This window comes from Semicossyphus pulcher, unplaced genomic scaffold (assembly GCF_022749685.1).
Source record: "Semicossyphus pulcher isolate SPU_LCO1_2020_fin unplaced genomic scaffold, fSemPul1.0.p SCAF_12, whole genome shotgun sequence".
NCBI classification, from domain to species: Eukaryota; Metazoa; Chordata; class Actinopteri; order Labriformes; family Labridae; genus Semicossyphus; species Semicossyphus pulcher.
In genome coordinates this window covers 16,015,237-16,036,608 of record NW_027211626.1, presented here as the reverse complement: position 1 = coordinate 16,036,608, position 21,372 = coordinate 16,015,237, and the positions used below count along the sequence as shown (strand labels likewise).

The following is a 21,372-nucleotide window of genomic DNA, read 5'->3' as shown; positions in this document are numbered from 1 at the left end:
TTCTATATCCTGTACGTGTGCATCTAATTTCACACCATATAGCAAAGCAGCTGTTCATCACATATGTATCTATAGGTGTGATGCGGTGATGTCAGTGCGACTGTCACGTCCCAGCAGCTCCTGGATCTGTTTAGGTTCAGACGTTTGCAGTTGTTTTGCATGAATCCACATGTTCACATTGATGCAACACCTACGTACGGACTGCTAAGAGAGAACGCAGCAGCAGTGCGCTTATTTTAAGGACTGTGACAGCAAAATTAAGCTTTTAATTACAGTTTTTTTTTTAATCATTTATAACATACAGATTGAGTACAGTTGCAGCTTTTTAAATTATAAGAGCTGAGTGTAAGATTTGAGCGTTTATGTTTCCTTTTTTCTTTTTGGTTTTCTTTTTGTTTTTCTTGTGATTGGAGCTCACGAGAAGTTCATTCGTGGCTAAATGTTACTTCGATGGAGTGATAGAAATTAGCTACTTCCTGTATGAACAGCTTCACATCTGGCTTTAAATAAAGGAAACACATTACTAGACACACAAGATATTTGCAATAAAAAGCAACACACAAAAACACAACTACCTCCATTATATATTTTATTAGCATGTCAAATAATTTACATCAACAAAGAGATGAGAAATACAATATGTATCTATATATTGAAACAGAATATTCTGTATGCATTGCAGCAATCTGAAGAAGATAAAGATGCTTAAAATGCTGAATTGTGCAGGTGTCTTTTTAATCCTAATTACCTGAACACGTCTCTTCCTCTGCCTCTCTGCGTCTCCTGTAATTCCCCACAGCGCCGGTAGAAGGCGCACATGATTAAGCATTAATGTGTGAGAGAGGGCGAGAGCTGCTCAGATCAACGTTTGGGCCAAACTGCAGGAGTGAAAACTCCCAGAGGAGAGAGTTTACACTGAAACAAACTGTGACTGATCCGTGATTTAAAATTAATACTGCAATATATTGTTGTTTAATAATAGAAAGGGTTTTTACAACATTTACGGTAAGCCCCAGTGTTTATGATGTTCTTGATGCCATGTAATTACACTCCCGAGATATTGCTGCCTTTATTTGAAATAATCCGTCTAAAAAAATCGTATCAAATCACCTCGTGGCAATTAATTAAGACAAACTGTGTTTTAAATAATTCCAACATAAACTGCACTTAACTTATAAACGATAATGAATCAGGGTAAATAGGCTGCAGTACAAAAACGCCTTTATTGTGTGACACTGGCTGCGTTTGAGCTCATTTCACTAACTTTAAAAATAAATCTCCGAGCTAAAAGAAATCCTCTGCTCTTCCAAACCCGAACGCCTTTTTTCTGACTGAATAATTCCAGACCTAACAGCCCCTGAATGCACCCTAATGAATCCTGCTTGATATTCTGACAGACGATAATATACTAGTAGTAGTTCCTTATAATTAGATAAGCTGTGAAAACTCTGCAGCAGGTCTCTATCTGTCTGCCTGCGCGCTGCAGCGGTGACACAAAGCAGGGAGACTCGGTCTCAGTGGCCTTTTGCAGATCCTAACACGTTTGCGCGCAGAGCTGCGGGGCTGCAAAAAGTTTGACCTCAGTTTGACTCCTCGGGCTGCCAGTTGCTCCTTGTTTCTTCAAACAGCAACAGACAGGCAGAGATAGAGACGAAAACAAAGGCTTAAAGTGTGATTCACTCATCTGAAGTTGTGTTTTTTTCTTTATTCAACCCAAAGTGCACTGATTAAAATTAATATTAAAATCTAAATTATTTATTAGAATATTCTCTGAGCCAAAAATATATGATTGAGACTAAAAAAAACACCGACTTTCTGCAGGATATTTGTGTTTCATAAACTCACATAAAGAATGAAACTTCTCTTTGTCTCCAAAAAGCACAAGTCACGCGCGTAAAGGCCGTCAAACACCGCGTCCATTTGTTCCCGCAGTCAAACATGCTGTCAATTTCCATCCAGCCGTTTGAAAGTAATACCTGCTGATTTTATTGAAACGACTCAAAGCATTACCGTCACTGCAAAGCGGATTAAACAGAAATGACGGTATTTGCCCCCCCCTGCTCTCTCTCTCAGGATGCCAAAACGCGCTGACCCTCACGAGAGAGCGACTCCAGGAGAGAAAGTGCAGCCCCACTTTGCTTTTACAGACGCTAATTGAAGGAGCTTAATTGCTTTATAATGCCATTGTAGTTATTTTACAGTGGTCAGGCGCTGATGTGGGCTCCTTTCATGTTAATTTGGCTTTTTTTCTCAATGACCCTCTAAATTGTAGAGTACCTTGTGGTTCGGTGAGTCATATAATCCTGTTTGCGTTTCACTAAACCCACAAATTTAGCTGAAAGTGGATTTAAAACAGCAGGTTTTCCTTTAATTTAAAATAGCTTCCCTTTCAGAGAATATATCAGTGACAATATTAAGCTTTTAAATTATTTAATGTGCCCAGAAATAAAAAATAATTAGAATGAGAGAGCTTCTACTCACCAATAAATAATTAACAATCTCCACGAGCTCGAGTCAACACACTTTATTATTTGATCCGGTGTCTCTGTGCGTAAAAGTCCGCGCGTCCTGCGCCGCTTCCAGGCTTCTCTGCTGCCCGCGCCCCGGAGCCTCTCCGGTCGGACTGCGGGAGCCTGTGGTCGTCATTTCATGCCTGTAAAAAAAAGAATTTGTCCCATCGGATCCCACCGCTCGGGTTTTACCGCAGGAATCACCGGCGAATGTGTGAAGCCGCATTATCGTGTTATGACACCATTTCTGGCTCCGGGGGCAGATGATCGATGAGTGGACGCGCTGCACGGGGGAGAAAAAAAAAACTTCAACCAAGCTGTCACCGAGCAGCAACACCTTGTGAGCATAATCAGGAGATAATGTGGCGCCCTCAGTTTATGTGTGCAGGGCTGGAGATTAATACAAAGTTGTTTAAAACTGATCACCATGTTGGGAAACGACCACACAAACATCCAGAAATCTATGAAACCTTCACGTTTGCACATTCCCTTCAAACTAATCCTGTCCATCAAACTTTTACTTATTTTACTTCACATGCCCGGAAATATGTCATCAATATTTCATGCAGATTTTGAGGAAGTTCAACTTCTTAATTAAAAAACCTTAACAGACTAAATGAAATAAGATTTGCAGCCCTTTATATTCCGGCGTGGAATCAAATATAACCACATAGCGCAGTAAATTTAAACTATTTGGTTAATTTACATCCACACATTACAGCGATATCAGCACCTTCCTCTAAATTACTCCAGAATCTAAGTTTCCCCTCTATAAATTAAAGCTCATCAATATTTGACAAACTTTTACAATGTGTGAAACTCAGCTGAACGTTTCATTACGAAGAGAGGAAAGTTGACTGAATAACTTCTGAGACAGAAGAAAGTTGAAGGTAGTGCAGCTCTATTCGCTTCTCAGTTTATCCAAAGTGCGCGCGCGTTTAGTAATATGTCATTAAGTCAGAGGTGTAAATGTTGGGGTGTGTGTTTATGTTCTGACAGAGAAAGACTCCTGATCAAATACTGTGTGTGTCAGTGAATTTACAGCCCGTACGAGCTGACAGAAAACACAAAGTGTGTGTGTTTTCTACCAGCGGACGGTGTTTTGTTTTGCGCCTCCTCGCAAATGTGGCCTAAAACCGATCAATCAGCCCCGGATCGATCATGCGGGGAGCCAATAGGGGGCTCCCATCCCGGAGCCTCTCTGCCATTGGACAGCCCGGGCAGACTGGAGCGACCCATTCAGCGCTGCTGTGGGGGAGAGGGACGGACGACATGGGAACTGTTATTTAGACAGAAAAGATGCGTTTGAAAAGCTGCAGGAGCGTTTAGATGACAGAATTGAGCATGCAGACCTCAACTCAGGCTCAGGGAGTCGACTAATTGTGCTGTTTTTACGCATAGAAGTCAATAAAACAAAATATGTTCGACTAAAAACACACAGAAAACTTAATGAAAGTTATTTTTCTTTTTATCTGCAGTTGACACTTTCCCAAACCCTTGTATAGTTTGTGCATTACATGGAATGTGCATTAATGCAAATAGGGCGTGCAAACAGACGTTAATAGTGAGCTACCAGAGGCGCAAAACCTGCAGGACTGGATGTTTCTCTACAAGCTTCACTCTGGGTATCATGCAGACCTGATAGTGACAGCCTTCCAGAAGCTTTACATGAACATAAACTATCACAATTAGCTTAACTTAAGTGCTAATTGTATAAATAAAAATGTCGGACATCGGACCATTTAGGCTCTTAAAAACCTACCTGACAATATCTCTCATCAGAGTTGAAAGATGGTTCAATAAACCGATCATAAACTGTTTACATGCACAGAAGTGCATGCCGGATGCGTCAAATCCTAAATTCAGACACTTCAGTGTTTACAAACGGCTCCAGACTGAAGAATAAAGTCAGTTTGTGAGGATGAAACCCGCAGCTGGAGTCATAGGTGCATATTCTGTGTTTATCCCTGTGTTGTTCCAGCTCGCGCCGTGGCTTGCTGGCTCTCGCAGGGTCCTCCCACCCCCCCTCCTCTCCGCACGACTTGCTGCAGCCCGGTGCGTTGTGTAAGACGCGACCTGTTATGGCCACCACTACTTCCGGGTTTCAGCAGTCTGGTCCAGATCCTCCGCTCCTCCTCAGCTCAACACACACATCCATTGTACACAAAACGGGGCAGGCGGCTCATGCATACACACGCACTCACACACATACAGACACATCCACACACACACAGACGTATACGCACACACGCTCAGCATCGATCGTGGCTCCTTTAAGAAAAGCCTAAGCCAGAATTATCACCCCACCTCCTCTTGATCTCCTCTAGACGCTTTTGCATAAGAAAATCAAGCCGGGAGCCGAGAGTGATCAAAGAAAACGAGAGGAGAGCTGCTTCATTTTTTAACTCTGATTGTGACCATTAACGTTGAGGTGGTGCCGAGCCCGTGGAGACGCGCGTCGGACCATCATTCATCCGGTACTTTTGACAAGCCCTCGCGTTTTGACTGACAGGCGGAGTGGCAAAAAAAGCCATGAGAGTCGCCACTTTTGTTTGAGGGGCTGTTTTATTTTCATCCTGGTTTTGGGAAAGGAGCCTCGCGCCGCTGCCCCGAGGAGAGGACAGCCGAGGACCTATTCGCCGCGCCTGGGCTAAACTTGCGCAGAAAGCGGGGGCTGGCTGCACCGCTCCGTGGAAAAAGGAAGAAGGCATACGGGATTTTGGCTGAAACATCTTCCAGTTTATTTGGATTTTCTTTCTTCATTTCGTCTCCACCCTGGCCTCAGAGGGGATTTATCTAAAGTGAAAGGACGACCAGGGAGTCAGGAGGGTTATGGCGCAACGGGTACGTAGGACGATCCCCCCGAAAAAAGTTTCTCTAAGTCTGCTGTGTGTGCTTGAATGCAATGCTGCGCTGTAACGTGGCTTAATGACACACATACCCGCACGGACACACACTCGCGGCGAAAGTTGCTGTCGTCTTCCTGACACATGGAGAGAACCATTTCATTTTTGGCGTCTTTTGGCACGTTATTACGCACGGCCGCAGTCGTTTTTGCCCCCACGAACCGGGTCACTAAGGGACAGTGGAAGCGTGATTATATCTCGCATCGGCGATGTTTTTTAGATTAGTTATGACAGGCCAGTTACTGGAAGCAAAATGGGGGAGGGCATAGAAGCAAAACAAATCTCCGAGACTCCACATTGAGAGGAGCGTTTAACAACAAAACCGAAATCAGCTCTATTTTTCCTCCGCAAAATGTGCCTAAACATACAATATTAGCATAATGCACGTGCGGCAGATTTTCCAAATGAGCTGATGACAAACTCTTTGATTCACACACTCCAGCTACAGCTTCAGAACAGCGGCTCTGATCCTCTCACGGACAGTAAACAGAGTGAAAGCAGGGATGTTCGGGACACATTTAGCTGCTTAGTTTGGCTGTGGAGCTGCACCACGCTGGGGTTTGCACCTCGCTGCCTTTAAGGTCGAAAAGCTCAGCTTTAAGTGATAATGCGTTTTACTCTGTGCCCAACGCTTGCTTGACACTTCCAGAGAGCACTATCAATAATTCATGCGTCTTTTTTAATCTGTTAGAGAAGCAAACCACGAATAAAGATTTTATTTTAGACTTTTACACACTTTAACAGACATGTTTTTAGTTTAACACACCAGCAGTGTGTTTAATAACAATCTAAAGACAGAGAGTGCGATATTTAACTCAAAACTGACACGTGAAAAAGTTTGAATATCGAGCTGCAGTTTAACATCGTCTGACAAACACAACACGCGTTCAGCTGCATTTGTTGCATGCAGAGATCCGAGTGTTTGACGGGAACAACAAGCTGCACAATTACGAGCCTTTAAAATGAGAAAACACGGCGAGGAACAAGTTTAAGACTTTTTTTGTTGCTGTGCAAACTGCTGGTGTTTAACCCTGCCTGCTGAATGACAGTTCTAATAACTGAGCCATGGTACTGTAGTTTCACTTTTTAGTGGTCCCAGTATTTTTAAACTTCGTGAATAAATTATGTTAAATTTATTAATGTCAGAGCTACAAGAGAGACTCTGTGGGAGAGTTCAGAAAGAAACTAATTTTCATTTCAAAATAAAAGCTTTGGTTTCACAGCCATAAACACAATCCTGCTGAACAAAACACTCTTTAAATTACTCACAAATTAAATCAATGTTTTGGATGTATGTGTCTTATTTTGCATGTTTTATGAGAGTCAGAATTATTAAAGATAAAGCACTAAAGTGCAATATTATTAGAGACTTTGAATAAAGCAAATGTTGAAACATTGTTTTGAAATATAATGAAACTATTTCTCCCAGTTGGCACATTTTTACTTTATCTGTTTTTAAGAAGAAACAAACCTTTAAGTCTCACTTCTGCTACTTAAAACAACTTTTCTAATATAATTTTAACTTGTGATTCTGTCAGTTACAACCAGAGTTTGACTCATTCTCCTGCATGTGTGTTCATGTTGTGTGCAGTACGAAGACTTGCCCCACTACGGGATGGACGGGGTGGGCATCCCGACCACCATGTACGGAGACCCGCACGGCGCCCGGTCCATGCAGGCGGTGCACCTCAACCACGGGCCCCAGCTGCACTCGCACCAGTACCCGCACACTGCCCACACCAACACCATGCCTCCCAGTATGGGCTCCTCCGTCAACGACGCTCTCAAGAGAGATAAAGACGCTATATACGGGTAGGTCCTGCGGGGGAGAGTCGCTCTCAGGAGGGCAGGCCTGGAGGGGGCAGCCGGGGTGGGACTGTGGGTGCAAAGTAGCAGGAAAAACACCGGACCAAAGCCCGGGACGCTCGTGCGTCTTTGGGAAGTTTCCTCCTAACGCTGGAGCCCAAACTGCTGCAGAGGCGCGAGGGCAGAGAGGCGCTGCAGCCTTTGCTTTTATTTTAGCAAAAATCAGAACATTATGCTTCTAAAGTGAATATTTTTACCACGTGTTTCTTTTGGGTACAGCTGAGAAAATGTTTACAAATATATATTTGTCAGTGTTTCACTGAAAAAGTCAGTTGGCTGTTAAGAATAATTATAAGACAAAGTCCGTTTTAATGAGAACATGTACCATTTATTTTAGGGTCTAACGTGCTTTAGCTTTCTCGTTTATTACGAGCTAAATAATTACTTTCCCCCCTTTAACAATTTAATTAATTGCACGTGACGTTCCAGACTTCAGCAAATTAAAAAATACATCACTTTAAAGCAAATCCAACATTTGCATGTCATTTATTAATTTACAGGAGTTAATTAAAAATTCTAAGCGTGATGTTTTCACGGTGAAACACGCTGCTCAGAGTTTGACCGTCTTGCGCCATTTTGCTGACACAACTTTGAACACACGACCAGCCTGCACATGTTTGCTCTGATGACTTAAACACTAAATAATCTACAAATATGTGCACATCAAGTGGCCTCAACACACACACCTACACGCACACACACACGCGCGCGTCGGGAGATCCAAACGGAGACCTGTGCACAGAATTAGCCTGACTGACTATGAAGCTTTTATGCTATTAGGCGCCTAGATTTAATCACAGAAGTCTGTGCGCTGTTTGCAGCCTTTCTCCGAGCCTCTGCATAATATAATAGCACGCGGGCTGCAGCAGCGGTCCCCATGGGCGAGTTGTTGAAGAGTAGCATGGCTGGCTAAATCTAGCCTGGAGTAGTCTTGACCCCGGCGCTGTTCTCTCTGGTGACATTTGCTATTGTGTGTGTGTTCCCAGGCACCCCCTGTTCCCCTTGCTTGCACTGATTTTTGAGAAATGTGAATTAGCGACGTGCACCCCCAGAGAGCCCGGGGTGGCGGGAGGAGACGTCTGTTCATCGGAATCTTTCAATGAAGACATAGCAGTGTTTGCAAAACAGGTCAGGAAAGTTTGACTCTTTATAATGTGCATGCTCGGGCTGCTGGAGCTCTCTCTTTGAATGTGTGGACCTGTGACTGTTGTGCGTAAAGTACACACTGCAGTGGCAGAAAATATAGTTATTTAAAATGTTTGAGTGTGCGCGTAAAGTTAGAATTAACGCACCATTAAATCAATACTTATGCTTCATATTTAATCTCACATTATATGTTATTTATTGGCGTATTATATTTTCTACACACATGTTTTATGAAAATGTTCTTGCTTTTAGATTCGGGCAGAAAAGCCTTTATTTTCATCGAATCCAGAGTTGGATAATCTGGTAAGACACATTTTATTTTTGCATTTCCTGCATGTTCTCCCAGCTGTTGTTGTGCATGCGTACTGGCGGGCTGTAGATCTGTGTCAGAGAGCCATGTGGGGCTGGAAAGTAAGAGCAGGATTGGAGGTGAGGCTCCTCTTTTTTGGGGCTGTTTGATATCACGATGGCCCCCGGTTGTATCTACAGATGAAGGGGCCGCTGTGAGACAGCTGTCACAACCCTTTGAACTCAGCCTGCAAAGTTATTTTACTCAAGCTCTTCACTTTGTACAGTTTGATACTTGTGCTGTGATGTGAGGGGAACGTTTTCCTGCTAATAGATCTCTGACTCTGAGGCTTATTGCAGCGCCAGGCTCTACTGTACGCCTGCTCTCCATATTGCAATAACGTCCAACTTTAATATCAGTCCCACATAAAATCCATTCACATGAATATTTCTCCTCGTCTGCACTTCTTGTATGGAGAAAAACGTGCCTGTTTAATATCAAGAGATGTGAGCAGCTCATTTTTTATTGTTATTTTAATTTTTCAGATGATTCAAGCCATTCAAGTTTTACGATTTCATCTTCTGGAGCTGGAGAAGGTAATATTCTCTCTTCGTTTCTGTCCGCTGTGCTGCACCTCAGACCTATGGGCTGTATTTGTGAGAATGTATTTTTTGCTAGTCGGTTATAATTAGCGTCAGAATCAATCATGGGGCCATTCCTCTTCCGCGTTTAATCACGACGCAAGCTGTTACAACTGGAACGGATATCTGTGTGCGCAAATCTCCCCGCGTGTTTTAATGGGCTTTAATGCGGCCACAAATTGCGTGCAAGGTGAAACATATAGGCGAACTTTGCGGGGTTTAAAAAATGATTCTTTGTGGAGGGCGAAAGGCCGCAGGCAGCCATCTGTGGGTGTGAAACTCTGATCGTTAGATGGACTACAGTAGCCTGTAAGGTCAACTTTAACGTTTTGAAACATGGTCAAAGCTGTTAGAGTTTTTTGTCTTCTCATTAAAATGTTGTAAATAAAGTTTAAGGCAGTTTTTTCTATATTTCTCTGCCCATCTGACATTTCAGTTTCCGGTGCGTCATGACGCGCCGCCTTGGCAGTGATAATGTAATAAGTAGACGAAATTAAACAGTTTACCTTAAATGTCAGTCACGCGGGTCACCCTCCTCTAATGGCCACTACCCGGGGCACCCATGATGAATTTAACACGGCTGTTGAGTGCGTTGTAGCCCCTGAGCCCTCTTGTCACTGTCAATTTTCAGCGATATCTCTATTTTGAGAGGAGGAGAAAAAAAATAGTTGCTATCACAGTCCGGATGCAGTGCGCTGGCACGGCACGGCATAGCACGGCACTGGATCTGGACACTCATTAGCCCGAGGGAGTCCAAAGTGATCTGCTTTCATTTTTTAACAAAACTGAAGCAATATAAAAACTTTTTCGAGGCAAAATACATGAATAAATTACAGTTTTTGACCATATTTAGCCTAATAATTTATCACAGCGAAAGTTCCCAGCATGCTTTGTGTTATAGTTAATTATTTTAGATGCAATAATTGTGCTGTGATCGCCGGTTTGCCAAATTGCTCTAAAAACTCCTCAGGCCCTTTTTGCACGTCAAAGTCGTGTGTGTGTTGCTTTTTTTGAGGTTTGTTAAAGTGTGTGTGTGTGTGACGCCTCTGCCTCCTCTCCCTGAAGGTGCACGAGCTGTGTGATAATTTCTGTCACCGGTACATCAGCTGCTTGAAAGGAAAGATGCCCATCGACCTGGTCATAGACGACAGGGAGGGAGGCTCCAAATCTGACAGCGAGGAGATCACGAGATCATCTGTGGCCCTTGATCAGGTACATCTCTCTCTCTCTCTCTCTCTCTCCCCCTCTGTGTGTGTGTGTGTGTGTGTGTGTTCTCTCCCTGCTGGCTATTCAGCTATTCTGGGTCACTCCTCCGCTGCGCTGTTATTTGCATATGATTAAGGCCGTTTTACATTCCGTCCATCGGAATGAGAAATTTTTCTGAATAATGTCGCCATTATTGGCCCATTAAGACTTGAACCCGGAACCGACCTGAGGAGATTAGCTGGAAAAAGCATCGCCATAAACTTGACCTGCTTCATGTCGATTTTAATTTAGCGCTTCTCTCCATTTTCTGTCCCTTTCTCCAATCAAACATCATGAGCTGCTCTTGTGTTGTTGTGCAGCAGCAGCAGCAGCAGCACGGGCTGCACACTGTGGCTGAGGTGCCTTGCTTTCTCCACTGTGGAGTTCACGGTTCATTACGCGTCTTGTCAGTATTTTTCCTTAGACATGAGTGCACATTGCTTATCGAGACCCCTCCTCTCCTGCTCCTTTATTTCGCTCACAGATTCAGCCCCAATAAGACGGTTTATTCCCTAAAAGCTATAGAATCAGTGGGCATTAAAGGTAGATTAGGGAGTGTTTCCCCTTTGTGCCGATATCAGAGATAACCACAGCCTTCATTATGTGCTCCACTGACTGTTGCCACTCCGGGGACATTGTAGTGCGCGCGCAGGCATGACCCTAATGGCCCATACACTGCCGTTAAATAATGATAACAGCAGCCGATGATTAGAATTATGCAAATCTGGATTTTCGGCCATTAATAGCGCGAGTCATTTGCGCAGCAGACAGGGTTGCAGGCTATGAGACGATGATTCAATAAGTTAAACTATCGCAGAGTTTTAAAGGACTGGCTTAAAAGCCATCAGAGCCGATGAGGGGGGAGAGGAAAAAAAATCAAGTGTCCAAATTAAAGGGATTAGTTGGATAGTCCGACATAAAAAGTAATGAAGCGATTAGGCTAAATAATTTAAATCCGCGGACTTCCATATGGTTGAGTGGCTGGTCTGAGGACGCACAGAGGCAGCCACCGGCTTTTATGTTCCGGGCTGAATGGCAGGACTGGGAGCGGACTGGGAAGACCCCCACTCCTCCGCTCAGGCCCCTTATGTCTGATTATGGAAATGAGAAAGATCACCCGGAAGATAATACTTCATTTAATCCAGCAGCAGAATTAAATAACACAGACGCCACTTGTGCATTTAAGTGTCTGTTTGAACGGCTTGTTGTATTCTCGCGGGGATTCAGTTGTCAAAAGTTTTTTTTTTTTTAATAGATGAGGTCAGAAGCTTTATGATATATAGACATGGAAATAGAGTGCGTTAAAAGCCCATGGGTTTCCAGGTATATGAAGAGAATGATGTTGTGCTGCAGGCGCTGATGCAGATCTTTAATTGCCTGTAAGATGAAGACATGGCCTATTTTAATATAATGATCCTCCCTACATATAGGCGATGCAGGGAGAAACCACATGAGCTTGTGTTTACACTGATATGACAGAATAATATAAATGACCTACAGGCATATAGTTTGTATAGAAACACAAGAACAACTTTTTGACAGCAGTGTAATACTGAGGGATGGTCTTCTGTTCCAGCAGGATAACATGGAGCCTGTCCTCAGCAGCACGCTGTGTAAATGGGCATATCCAAACAGCCTCTCTGCTGAATACTTATATTGTCAATCTAATGGCAGCGCGCTTCATAACTTACTCGCGGCAGAATATATATTTTTTTGAGTTTCGTGGGCTATTTTTGTCTGACATCTTATCTCCGGTTGTTAGGGAGTGACATCCTTAACGAATTTGCGTTGTGTGTGCATTATCTCTTTCCATATGTATTTTTAATATATGCCCTCGGGCATAAAGTTGAAGTGGACTGGAAAAAAATGCTGAAAATTTGCACAAAAGAACAATGTTAACAAGAGGGAGAAAGCAGGCTCATTTATTCATAAACCAATTTATTCCAGTGAGGCGACTGTAGCAGAGGAGAAAAAAATGTCAGAGGAAGAAAAAAAAAATACTTTGAATTTATTAAACTCAACAATCCAACGCCGCTGACTTTCTTGCTGCATTATGCACTCTTTCGTCATAACCGTAATTTTCTGAATATTCTTTACATGTCTTTACATTGTTTTCTCTGCCTGCCTGTGCAGGCGAGTACGGAGGGACGCTGAGCCCCTTTCAAAAGAAAGCGGAGCATAGCTGAGAGGTGAAAAAGTCAGAGAGGCTCTGCGCTGGCTTGTGAATGCAGCCCAGCCAGTTTGGGCTCACCCTCCTGTGTTTGTGTGTGGGGGAGTGTGTGTGTGTGCGAATGTGCACGAGCTGTGTGCATGCATCTGTCTACAAGTGTATGCATATATGTGTGTTTGTGTGTACGCTGCTGTGTGCATGTGTGTGTTCAGACCGGCCTGATAAATGCAGCACCCCCCTCAGGTGCTATGTGAGTGGAGTGACTGGTTAGCACCAGTTGGACTTTCTTAACCCTTTCCCTGCCGCTCCCTGGAGAGTTTCCCACCACGTTTGCTTAATTTCTTCACTTGTGCAGCACATTTCCAGTCGCCCCATTAGACCGGTACATCCTGCTTTACTTTAGCTTTATATAAGCATGAATGTCACAGTGAAAGTCCATTATTATGAGTGAATGTTGCAGAGGCCTTTAATGTGGAGCGGCTTGGAGTGTGGCTGCGTCCTGTCTCCTTGTTGTTGTGGAAATGTGTCAGCAGTCGCTCCGCTGATTGCGTCCCTATTTGCCTGCCGCACATGTTCACCTCAGTCTGCAGAAGCGGGGAGGTATTTCCACGCCGCCGTACGTCATTTGCACAGTTGCATTTAATTGCGCAGAGAGCGCGGGGAGGGGCGCAGCAATTTGCTAATGAACTCGGAGGGCCCGGGCTCTCTCCGCTGTAGAGCAGAACGCTACTAATAGTGCTGAGGACTCACTCCAAGTCTCAAGAGCTCCTCGTCTTGATTGAGCCATGCAGGCTGAAGTGGGGCTGGAAATAATTGAAATTTTCCCTTAAAAATGTTCTCCGCCTGCCTCTTTGTGGATGTGAGAGAGCCTTAAGTGATTCTGAACGCTCAGCAGTTGATCTGTTGAGTTAATTTAGTGAAGAGGTTAGAGAGGCTTTGTGGCGTTTGTAGGGTGTGATTGTTGCTCTAATGCAGCTGAGTTCATGTAAAAAGAATGTGAACAATCCCAAACAGTATCTATACGTTTGTTGCTGTTTTTTCTGCTGTCCCGCTCAGTCTTCCCCAAACAAACCCTGCTCCTGTGAGCTCACTTGTTGTGGTCACTGTGTAAGAATTTACTCCTGATAGCGCTATCGCTGTATCTTTTCCCAACAATTGGCACTGTTATGGCATACAAGTGCTGGTTTCCAGGTCAGCGAGACCCAGCAGTGTTGGTTTAGGTAACTCTGGCGGTCAAAGAGTGACCCCTGCCCCCCCCCGTCAGCCAGCCCTCCTAACTGAATGGAAACCCTGACCGCCGGGGTCAGCCACTATTTTCCTAATCAGTACACCGCTATCGCTAATCTATCCGCTTCTCGTTGAAGTATGGATCGAGTTACACCCGACTTAACAGCCGCACACTCTCCCTCTCTCTTTCTCTCCCTCTCTCTCCTACAGTGGCACACTGCTGATCTTAATACAAACTTTTGAATCATGCCGGCGATTGTTGGTAATAGCAGCTTTTGTAGTTGAATAGAGGAGAGGTTTGACCCTCACTCGCCTCCCTCCCTCCTCTACACCCCCGTCCTCCCTCCCCTCCCCTGAACTCCCCTTTTTTTTTTTTCCATCGGGGAGTGAATGCGGGGCGGCTGTTAAGGATTCAACAAGTGATACAAAGGGCCGACCACGTGACTTGTGTGTTTCTTAGCCTCTTCATTATTGTGCTGGAATAGCAAGTAGGGGTGATTCTGATTAAGCAAATCAAGGCCAGAGTGACTTCAAAGAACGGCAGCGTCAGGAGCTTTTGATACTTTCATATAACTTCTTTTAGTAAGGTGATTTATAAGTAGATTTTAAATAATGCAGCGTAACTGCACTGAGGAACTAGTCCTCAGTGTTGCTGCAGCGTGTCAAAGATTGCAACTAAATCCCAATCGCAAATAAAGTTCTTGGCTTGTGTCTCGTGTTACTTCTGATGGGCGGCCATGTCTGTCCCCGAGGCCTGCTGTGGTTTCTTTGGCTAAGTAAACAATAACCTGGGCTTAACACATGTGTACTTAGCTAATGGAAAGTTCCTCTCCCCCTTAACCCCCCGCGAGCCTCTGACAATGGCCGCCGTCACAAACAGCCCGTCTCCAAGGGATCCTCCGAGAACATCCCGGCGCGAGCTAGGCTAGGCTAACGAAGAAAAAACCCACAGCAAAACATGTCATTAAGAAATTATGCCTGCCTTTTCATTCACAAGCGGAGAAAAAAAAAAAGAAGTGAGCTTTGTTTGGGGTTAGATAGCGTGGAGGTGGGAGCACTCGAGTTAATGTTTTTGTTTGGATTTCAGCTCACAGAGAGTAAACACGGAGCCTGAAGTGCAGGAGGCCGCAGAGAAGGAAAATCAGTTTGTCGGTTTCCGCGAGTGTCGTCTAAATGGACTTTGAAAGCTCTGGTAATTATCTCAAACATGTAATTATCTTTGCTTGTCTCGATGAGGTTAACCGGCTGTTTTTTAAAAAGCCGATTGAAGAGTACCTGACGGCTATTCAGTGTAGCATACTTTACTTACTCAAGAGACCAAATCCAGTTTCTCCCTCACCCCCTTCAGCAATTATAAGGTTATTTCTCCTTTCTTTGTCTATTGTGGAGAGTTAGGGAGGAAGGGGAGTGCAGAACAGAATGGGAGGGAGGGAGGCAGAGGGGAGGAGGGGGATCTTTTGCTCTCTCACTCCTTTTTTTTTTTTTTTTTTGCACCACGCATACCATTACCAGCCCCTCTTTTCATTTCGGAGGCACTAATATTGCAGCGAGGGGAGGAGAGGGGAGGAGAGAGCAGAGAAAGCGGAGGTAGTTTGGGCGAGCACTTGCCTGGCCGGTTATCAGAGAGGCAGATCCTGCTTTATCTAGTCACAGTGGAAAGCAAAGTAAACAAGAGTTTACAATAGCTGGCCTTTCAGCCCCTTTCACTAACAGCTTCCCCACCAGCGCTCGGCTGAGTGCGAGAATGTGTCCGTGCAGCCGTCGCGGGCCATCTCGCTGCTGCAACACATGGCATTCTCGCAGATTTCAACTGGAGGAAGCAGCGCTGTTGCAAAAGGTCAGAAATGGTGTTAAAGAAAACAACCGCAGAGAACACGTGCACCAAAGCATTCTGGGGGATGGAGTAGCCCGACTGTCATCTTTGATTCAGATGTACCACCAGTGAGGAGTGTACATGTGGGGGGGTTATTTGGATATTTATGTCTGTGCCGTTAAGTATGCACATATGATTATTCCCGCACGCTCGCTGGCACGGACTGAAGAGTAAATATCCATATCATCACAAAAGATATTTCAGAGTGAGGACAGAGGGGAGGGCGGGGGCCAACAGCACAACAACCTTAACCATTTTCTTTATTATTGCAAATGAATTGGGAAGGCAACATTTCTTGCATGAGCGCTTGTATGATATGGAGGCCTGGCACAGCGAGAAAGGGAAGCCCCCCCTTCGCATCTTAGACGCGGCACAATGAGAATGCATCGGATTGGAATGCCTCACCGATCATAGCGGAATCAGAATTTCCAGCAAGGAAAATCTTTTCATGGCGAATTAGGGGTAGTGGAGGGAAGAGAAATGGTAATAAAAAAAAGAGGAAGAAAAAAAGGTATGCAGGGCTCAAAAGCAGGGTTCCCTCGGCTTGGCGCGGCAGATTTAAGAACTTTAGCTAAAGCTAGGTAGAATAGGATGTGGAAAATTGAATTTACTAAACAATTAAGCAGTGAATTAATCTACATCCTGCACAGAGGAGAGAGAGAGAAAGAGAGAGCATGGCGGCTCATTAGGGGGACATAGAATAAATCAAGTGTGTAGCTGTGTGCAGCTCTCTCTCTCTCTCCAGCTTTCTGTTTATGCATCTATTTGTCTTGTGAATTTACACGTCTCTTATTTTGAAGGTGGACCCTCTGAGCTGTGTGCTGAAGTCTTGTTGGCACAGGGTGTGTGTGTGTCTTGTGGTCAAGGTGTGCTTTTGTCAAACAGAGTCTGTGCGTATGGCAGTTCTGTGTTGTGTTTGCGAAAGGTAGATAAAAAGGGTTCCCATGAAGTGCCAAAAAAAAGTGTGTTTGTGCGTGGGTGTGCACACACGCTGTGTGACCTGTGTGTGCTGGTATGTGTGTTGTGTGATCTCAGCCGTGTGTGTATTAATTGCGTGTTAGATCAGTGCCGGGCCTGTTCAGTCCAAGGGCGGCCTGTGATTATAAATAAACTCCCCGTCCCCGCGGAGATGCCACCAGGCCCTGTCTCAGCCCCGCCCCCTTTCCCATGGGGCCTCAGCAGGCCACCTCCCAACAGGCAAAGCGCTCTTTTGTTCAATTACAGCTAATGCAGTAGTTTGCCACTTCCCCCTGCACTTTCTAATTATATTTTCAAGTGGAATTTGTTTCAGAATTAAAACAAAAAGAAAAAAAAAATCTCCTCTTTGCGAGTGGAGGGTTTTTTTTAATACTCTTCGCCTCACGTCCCCGGGGTCCTGTGCTATTCTCTTCACAGAGCTCTGAATAAACAAGTTCTGCTCATTTTTTAAAAGCACACTTGGCAAAAGCCCGTGTTAACTGTTTGCGTGCTGAGCATGTGGTCTGGATTACCTCACTTCTGATGTTCTCTGGAGTTTCTCGGTCATGCACGGGTGTTTCATTTTTCTGTTCTTCGCTCAGCAAAAAAAAAAAGGAATCTAAGAGGCAGAAAAAAAACCCCTCTCGGTATCTTATCCCCGTTAAAATCAACGTTTATCTTCCCGATCGCCATTCTAGTCATGCCTTTGTGCTGTGGCTTTCCTCTTTATTGCAAAGCCTCAAAGCCTAATTTGGAAAACAACGATTATATCGTCAATGTAAGCACTGGATTATAATTTCATAGCCCAGCAACATCAATCGGGCTCTAATAGAGCCAAAATGTGTGGAATTTGCTGACTTGTGTTTCCTTTCCTGTTACTTTATTCCATCTACATTCTGTTAAACCCAGTTTCATGAATTAATGCCTACTTTATTTTTCATAATTCTAAACTCTGCTCCAAACCTCGCTCGCAGATGCAGCGCTGCTCTGCGTTTCCCAATTGAAACCAGTTGTTCCCCAGTGTGCTCCTCTGCGCTCCCTCCTCTCTTCCTGCGCGTGGGTTTCTATCACTCATTTCGTCACGTAGCCCTAAAAGCGTGACGCAAACACCACATCGGCCCCTTGATATCTGCTTCATTTGATTTGGCAGAGCAAAGATAGACTCACACGGGCGCATGGAGCAGGTAGAAGTGTTTGTGTGTGTTTGTTGTGTGTTTGTTTGCGATAGCTGGCTGTGTGTGATAAGACGTTAGATTCCATTTCCCTCTGTTTTAAAGTCTCTTTTCTCTCCTGTCCTCGGCCCTAATGTGGCTTTTCAGAGGCCCGGAGAGATAAGAGGTTACATCTGGTTTAGTTTCGATAATGTGCAGCAGCTTCGTATGGGGCAGTGTGTGTTTTTGTGCAGCGTGTATGTATTTGTACGTGTGAGGGAACTTAATGTGTCTGAATCTGACAGTGTGTGTCTGTATTTGATGTGTGCCTACCTGTGTGTGTGTGTGTGTGTGTGTGATCCTTATGTCAGGACTATTTGCTCTACTCTCCCTTGTGCGTCAGACTCTCTCACACAAACACACAACTTACTTTATATAAATCAATGTCTCTCTTGCCGAGTCAGCTGCTTGTGTTTATGTGCCACTTTTTTGAAGTCGTAGAAACAGGCACATGAGCTTCCCTCCGCTGTGGTCATACAGAAACTTTTTCCTTTGTCTATATAAAGTTAAAAAGCTTCAGGTTGGTCCGTCATGCAATACTTTTGTTTCATTTTGTATATAAGAAAAGGCTGTGGGAAAACTTCAGCTTATTTGGTTATGTCTCCGTCTTGGCTCTTGCTTCCCCGAAATGAAATTGAAATCCACATTAGCGGGATTGGTCATCCATTTTTGTTTCATTTCTGGACAAAACACAGTATTTATACGAATGTAGCAATACTTTGAGTTATTTACCTCTCTCTCTGTCGCTCTGGTCGGCTCTGCTCTGCTCGGATGACATCACTCCCTGGCTCTGGCTGCGGCCTATCTAAAGTTGTAGCTGTTTTGTATTTTCATCTGCTAGTGGTTTGAGCCAAATGGAGGCAGCCGTGGATTGCATGCCTCAGAAAGCTGGGAACTAATACAACATGTTCGCCCGCTATTCGTCTCGGCCTTTCTCGACGTCGAGCCCCAATAATCCTCATTGCATTAGATTGTTGCAGGGGCACACACACGCCGCGTGACCGGGCAAGTTGTTAACTTATTGGAGTGTGTGTATGCACATGTGTCTGCTTCTCTCATGACATGATGTATATGTGAGAGGTTTTCAAAATAAGATACAAATGTTGCACGCTTAAAAAACACATTTACACATGAAATCAGTACAACAAAAGATGGAAGAAAAACACAGGGAGTTGACGTTAACTTAACCGACTGGTGTCTCTTTCTCTCTCTACGTCAGACGTCCTGGAACAGAGATCATGATGACACGGCGTCCACACGCTCTGGAGGAACGCCGGGCCCATCCAGCGGCGGACACACATCGCACAGCGGCGACAACAGCAGCGAACAGGGTGAGCGTCACAGTCTTCTTACTCACATGGAGAAGGAGGGGAGGACAGGGAAGCAGTTCAAACGTAGAGTAAGGTTCTGTGTATATTACATCAGATAGATTATATCATGTACAGCTACATGATTGACAGCTTAAGCATCAGTCGGGATCAGGTTTGACAGGCTTATTCAGGCTGTTTGAAGAGGAATTAGTTATTGCATCAGCTCACAGTTGCTTGTAGTAACTCACAGAGAGGTCAGAGGTCATGATCTATAAGAGCGCTATAAAAGCGCTGGCTCACTCTTGTTTCATGCTTTAGCGTGCAGTTAGCTTTACATGAGCATGTTTGGTTGTGTTTGTGTGCTCCGGCAGACAAAGCAGTTCATGTCATATGTACTGTTTGACTACTTAGCTTGCAGACCTCCTAACAAGTAGGTGTCTCTTTCTGCTCTCTTTCTTCTTTCAGTTCTTTATCATGTCTGATTATTCAGAGGAACTGTTTTCTGTTGTCATATGTCGTCATTAGACGGTGATTTTATTGTTTCAGTTTAATTTGAAGGATTGCATGCATCTGTTTTAGTTAATGCCAGATCATAAACTATTACCAATTCCAAAATGGATATCAGATTAAAAACAAGACTGCTTTTCTTTTACAGAATAGACATTTCTTTTCTCATTAGCATCGATGATTAGTCATATCTCTTATCAGGAATCATCGGCATTAAAGCTTGCAAACATAAATTCAATGTGCTTACATCTTTGACAGTCGATGCATTTGAAGTAAGACTAAGAAATGTGCAACATTTAAACGGAATTTAATTACAATTTGTTTCATTTATTTTTCATTGATATTATGTTTAGCATGGTCTGACACATTCTCTCCCTCTTGGGCCTGACGGCTCTGCTGAGGCAGGATGTGTATGCATTCTAAGAATATGTGTGTGTGTGTGAGAGAGAGAGAGGCAGCGGTGGGAGAATGGGTCGGTGTTGCTGGTGGGGCGGCGTTGCAAACAAACTGTAGGCAAAAAGGCAACTTCATATATTATTGAAGGCTATGTCAAGGCGAGCAGTTTGCAGGGTTGCCAGTGCCAGGAGGCAGAGCCTGGGTGGGAGCAGAGAGCGCCGCCATGCCTTCCACTCCACTGAGCAGCCATTTATATAGTCAACACACACACACACACACACACACACACACACACACACACACACACACTCTTTCTGTCTCTCTTTGTCTCTCTGTCTGTCTCATCCTCTCTCTCTCTATCTCACACACTGTCTTTTTGTCTCACTCGTCATTAAAGCCCCGGAGACGAGCTGAGGTGAGACACGAGGCGAGACAAAAATAAAAGATGGACAGAATATGAGAAGGAGGAGAGTAGGGTAAAAAAAAAGAGTGAAATTACATAAAAAAGGAAAAGACAAAGCAATATTTGTGTGTGTGTGTGTGTGTGTTAAAGTGTGTGTGTGCGCCTCTACCTCTGATGACTAATGGTCTGGGGCAGCCAGGCAAGATCTGATTGGTCGCTCTAATGAGCGTGCTCTGTGCCGAGTTTGGGCTCCTGCTTCTGTGACCTTTGGCCTCTATTGACCAAACTGACACTTCATTTTTCACATCTTTCCAATTATAGGCCCACTCCTTATGATGGCCCGCCTCCTCTCTCTCTCTCTCTCTCTCTCGCTCTCATCATCTCTCTCTCTATCTCTCCGCATATCCCCCTTTTACATCCCGCCCCGACTCTCCAGGGCTATCGTAGGTTTTTGTTTGTTGTTGAAGTTCACTAGAGGGTAAAACGCGGGGTAGCGTGTGTGTGTGTCAGCTTAGTTAATGTGTTGTAGGATAAACTTGATGTATAATATATATTTGGGTGTTTGGATATCAGCTGTACCACCTTAAAAACAACTGTTTCTAAGGGCAGCTCTTTCATCGTCTCTCTTAAGCCTGACGACACACTCATTTCTGCATGTACGTGTGTGTGCGCGATCGTTCTGTTTATGTCCACGCACACACATACACAGTGTAGA

General features: G+C 44.3%; 1 protein-coding gene across 1 annotated transcript in view; it reads left to right on the top strand.

Annotated features, from left to right (window-relative positions):
• Positions 1–4,663: 4,663 nt before the first annotated feature.
• The window catches only part of LOC138588327 (homeobox protein Meis1), a 74,093-nt gene continuing 57,384 nt past the window's right edge, over positions 4,664–21,372 (top strand). Inside the window, exons 1-7 of the mRNA XM_069658387.1 lie at positions 4,664–5,354; positions 7,008–7,228; positions 8,269–8,410; positions 8,681–8,731; positions 9,263–9,313; positions 10,424–10,570; positions 19,261–19,372. Of these exons, the coding sequence (XP_069514488.1) occupies positions 5,343–5,354; positions 7,008–7,228; positions 8,269–8,410; positions 8,681–8,731; positions 9,263–9,313; positions 10,424–10,570; positions 19,261–19,372 (736 nt within the window). The 5' untranslated portion in view covers positions 4,664–5,342. The remainder of the gene's footprint in view (positions 5,355–7,007; positions 7,229–8,268; positions 8,411–8,680; positions 8,732–9,262; positions 9,314–10,423; positions 10,571–19,260; positions 19,373–21,372) is intronic.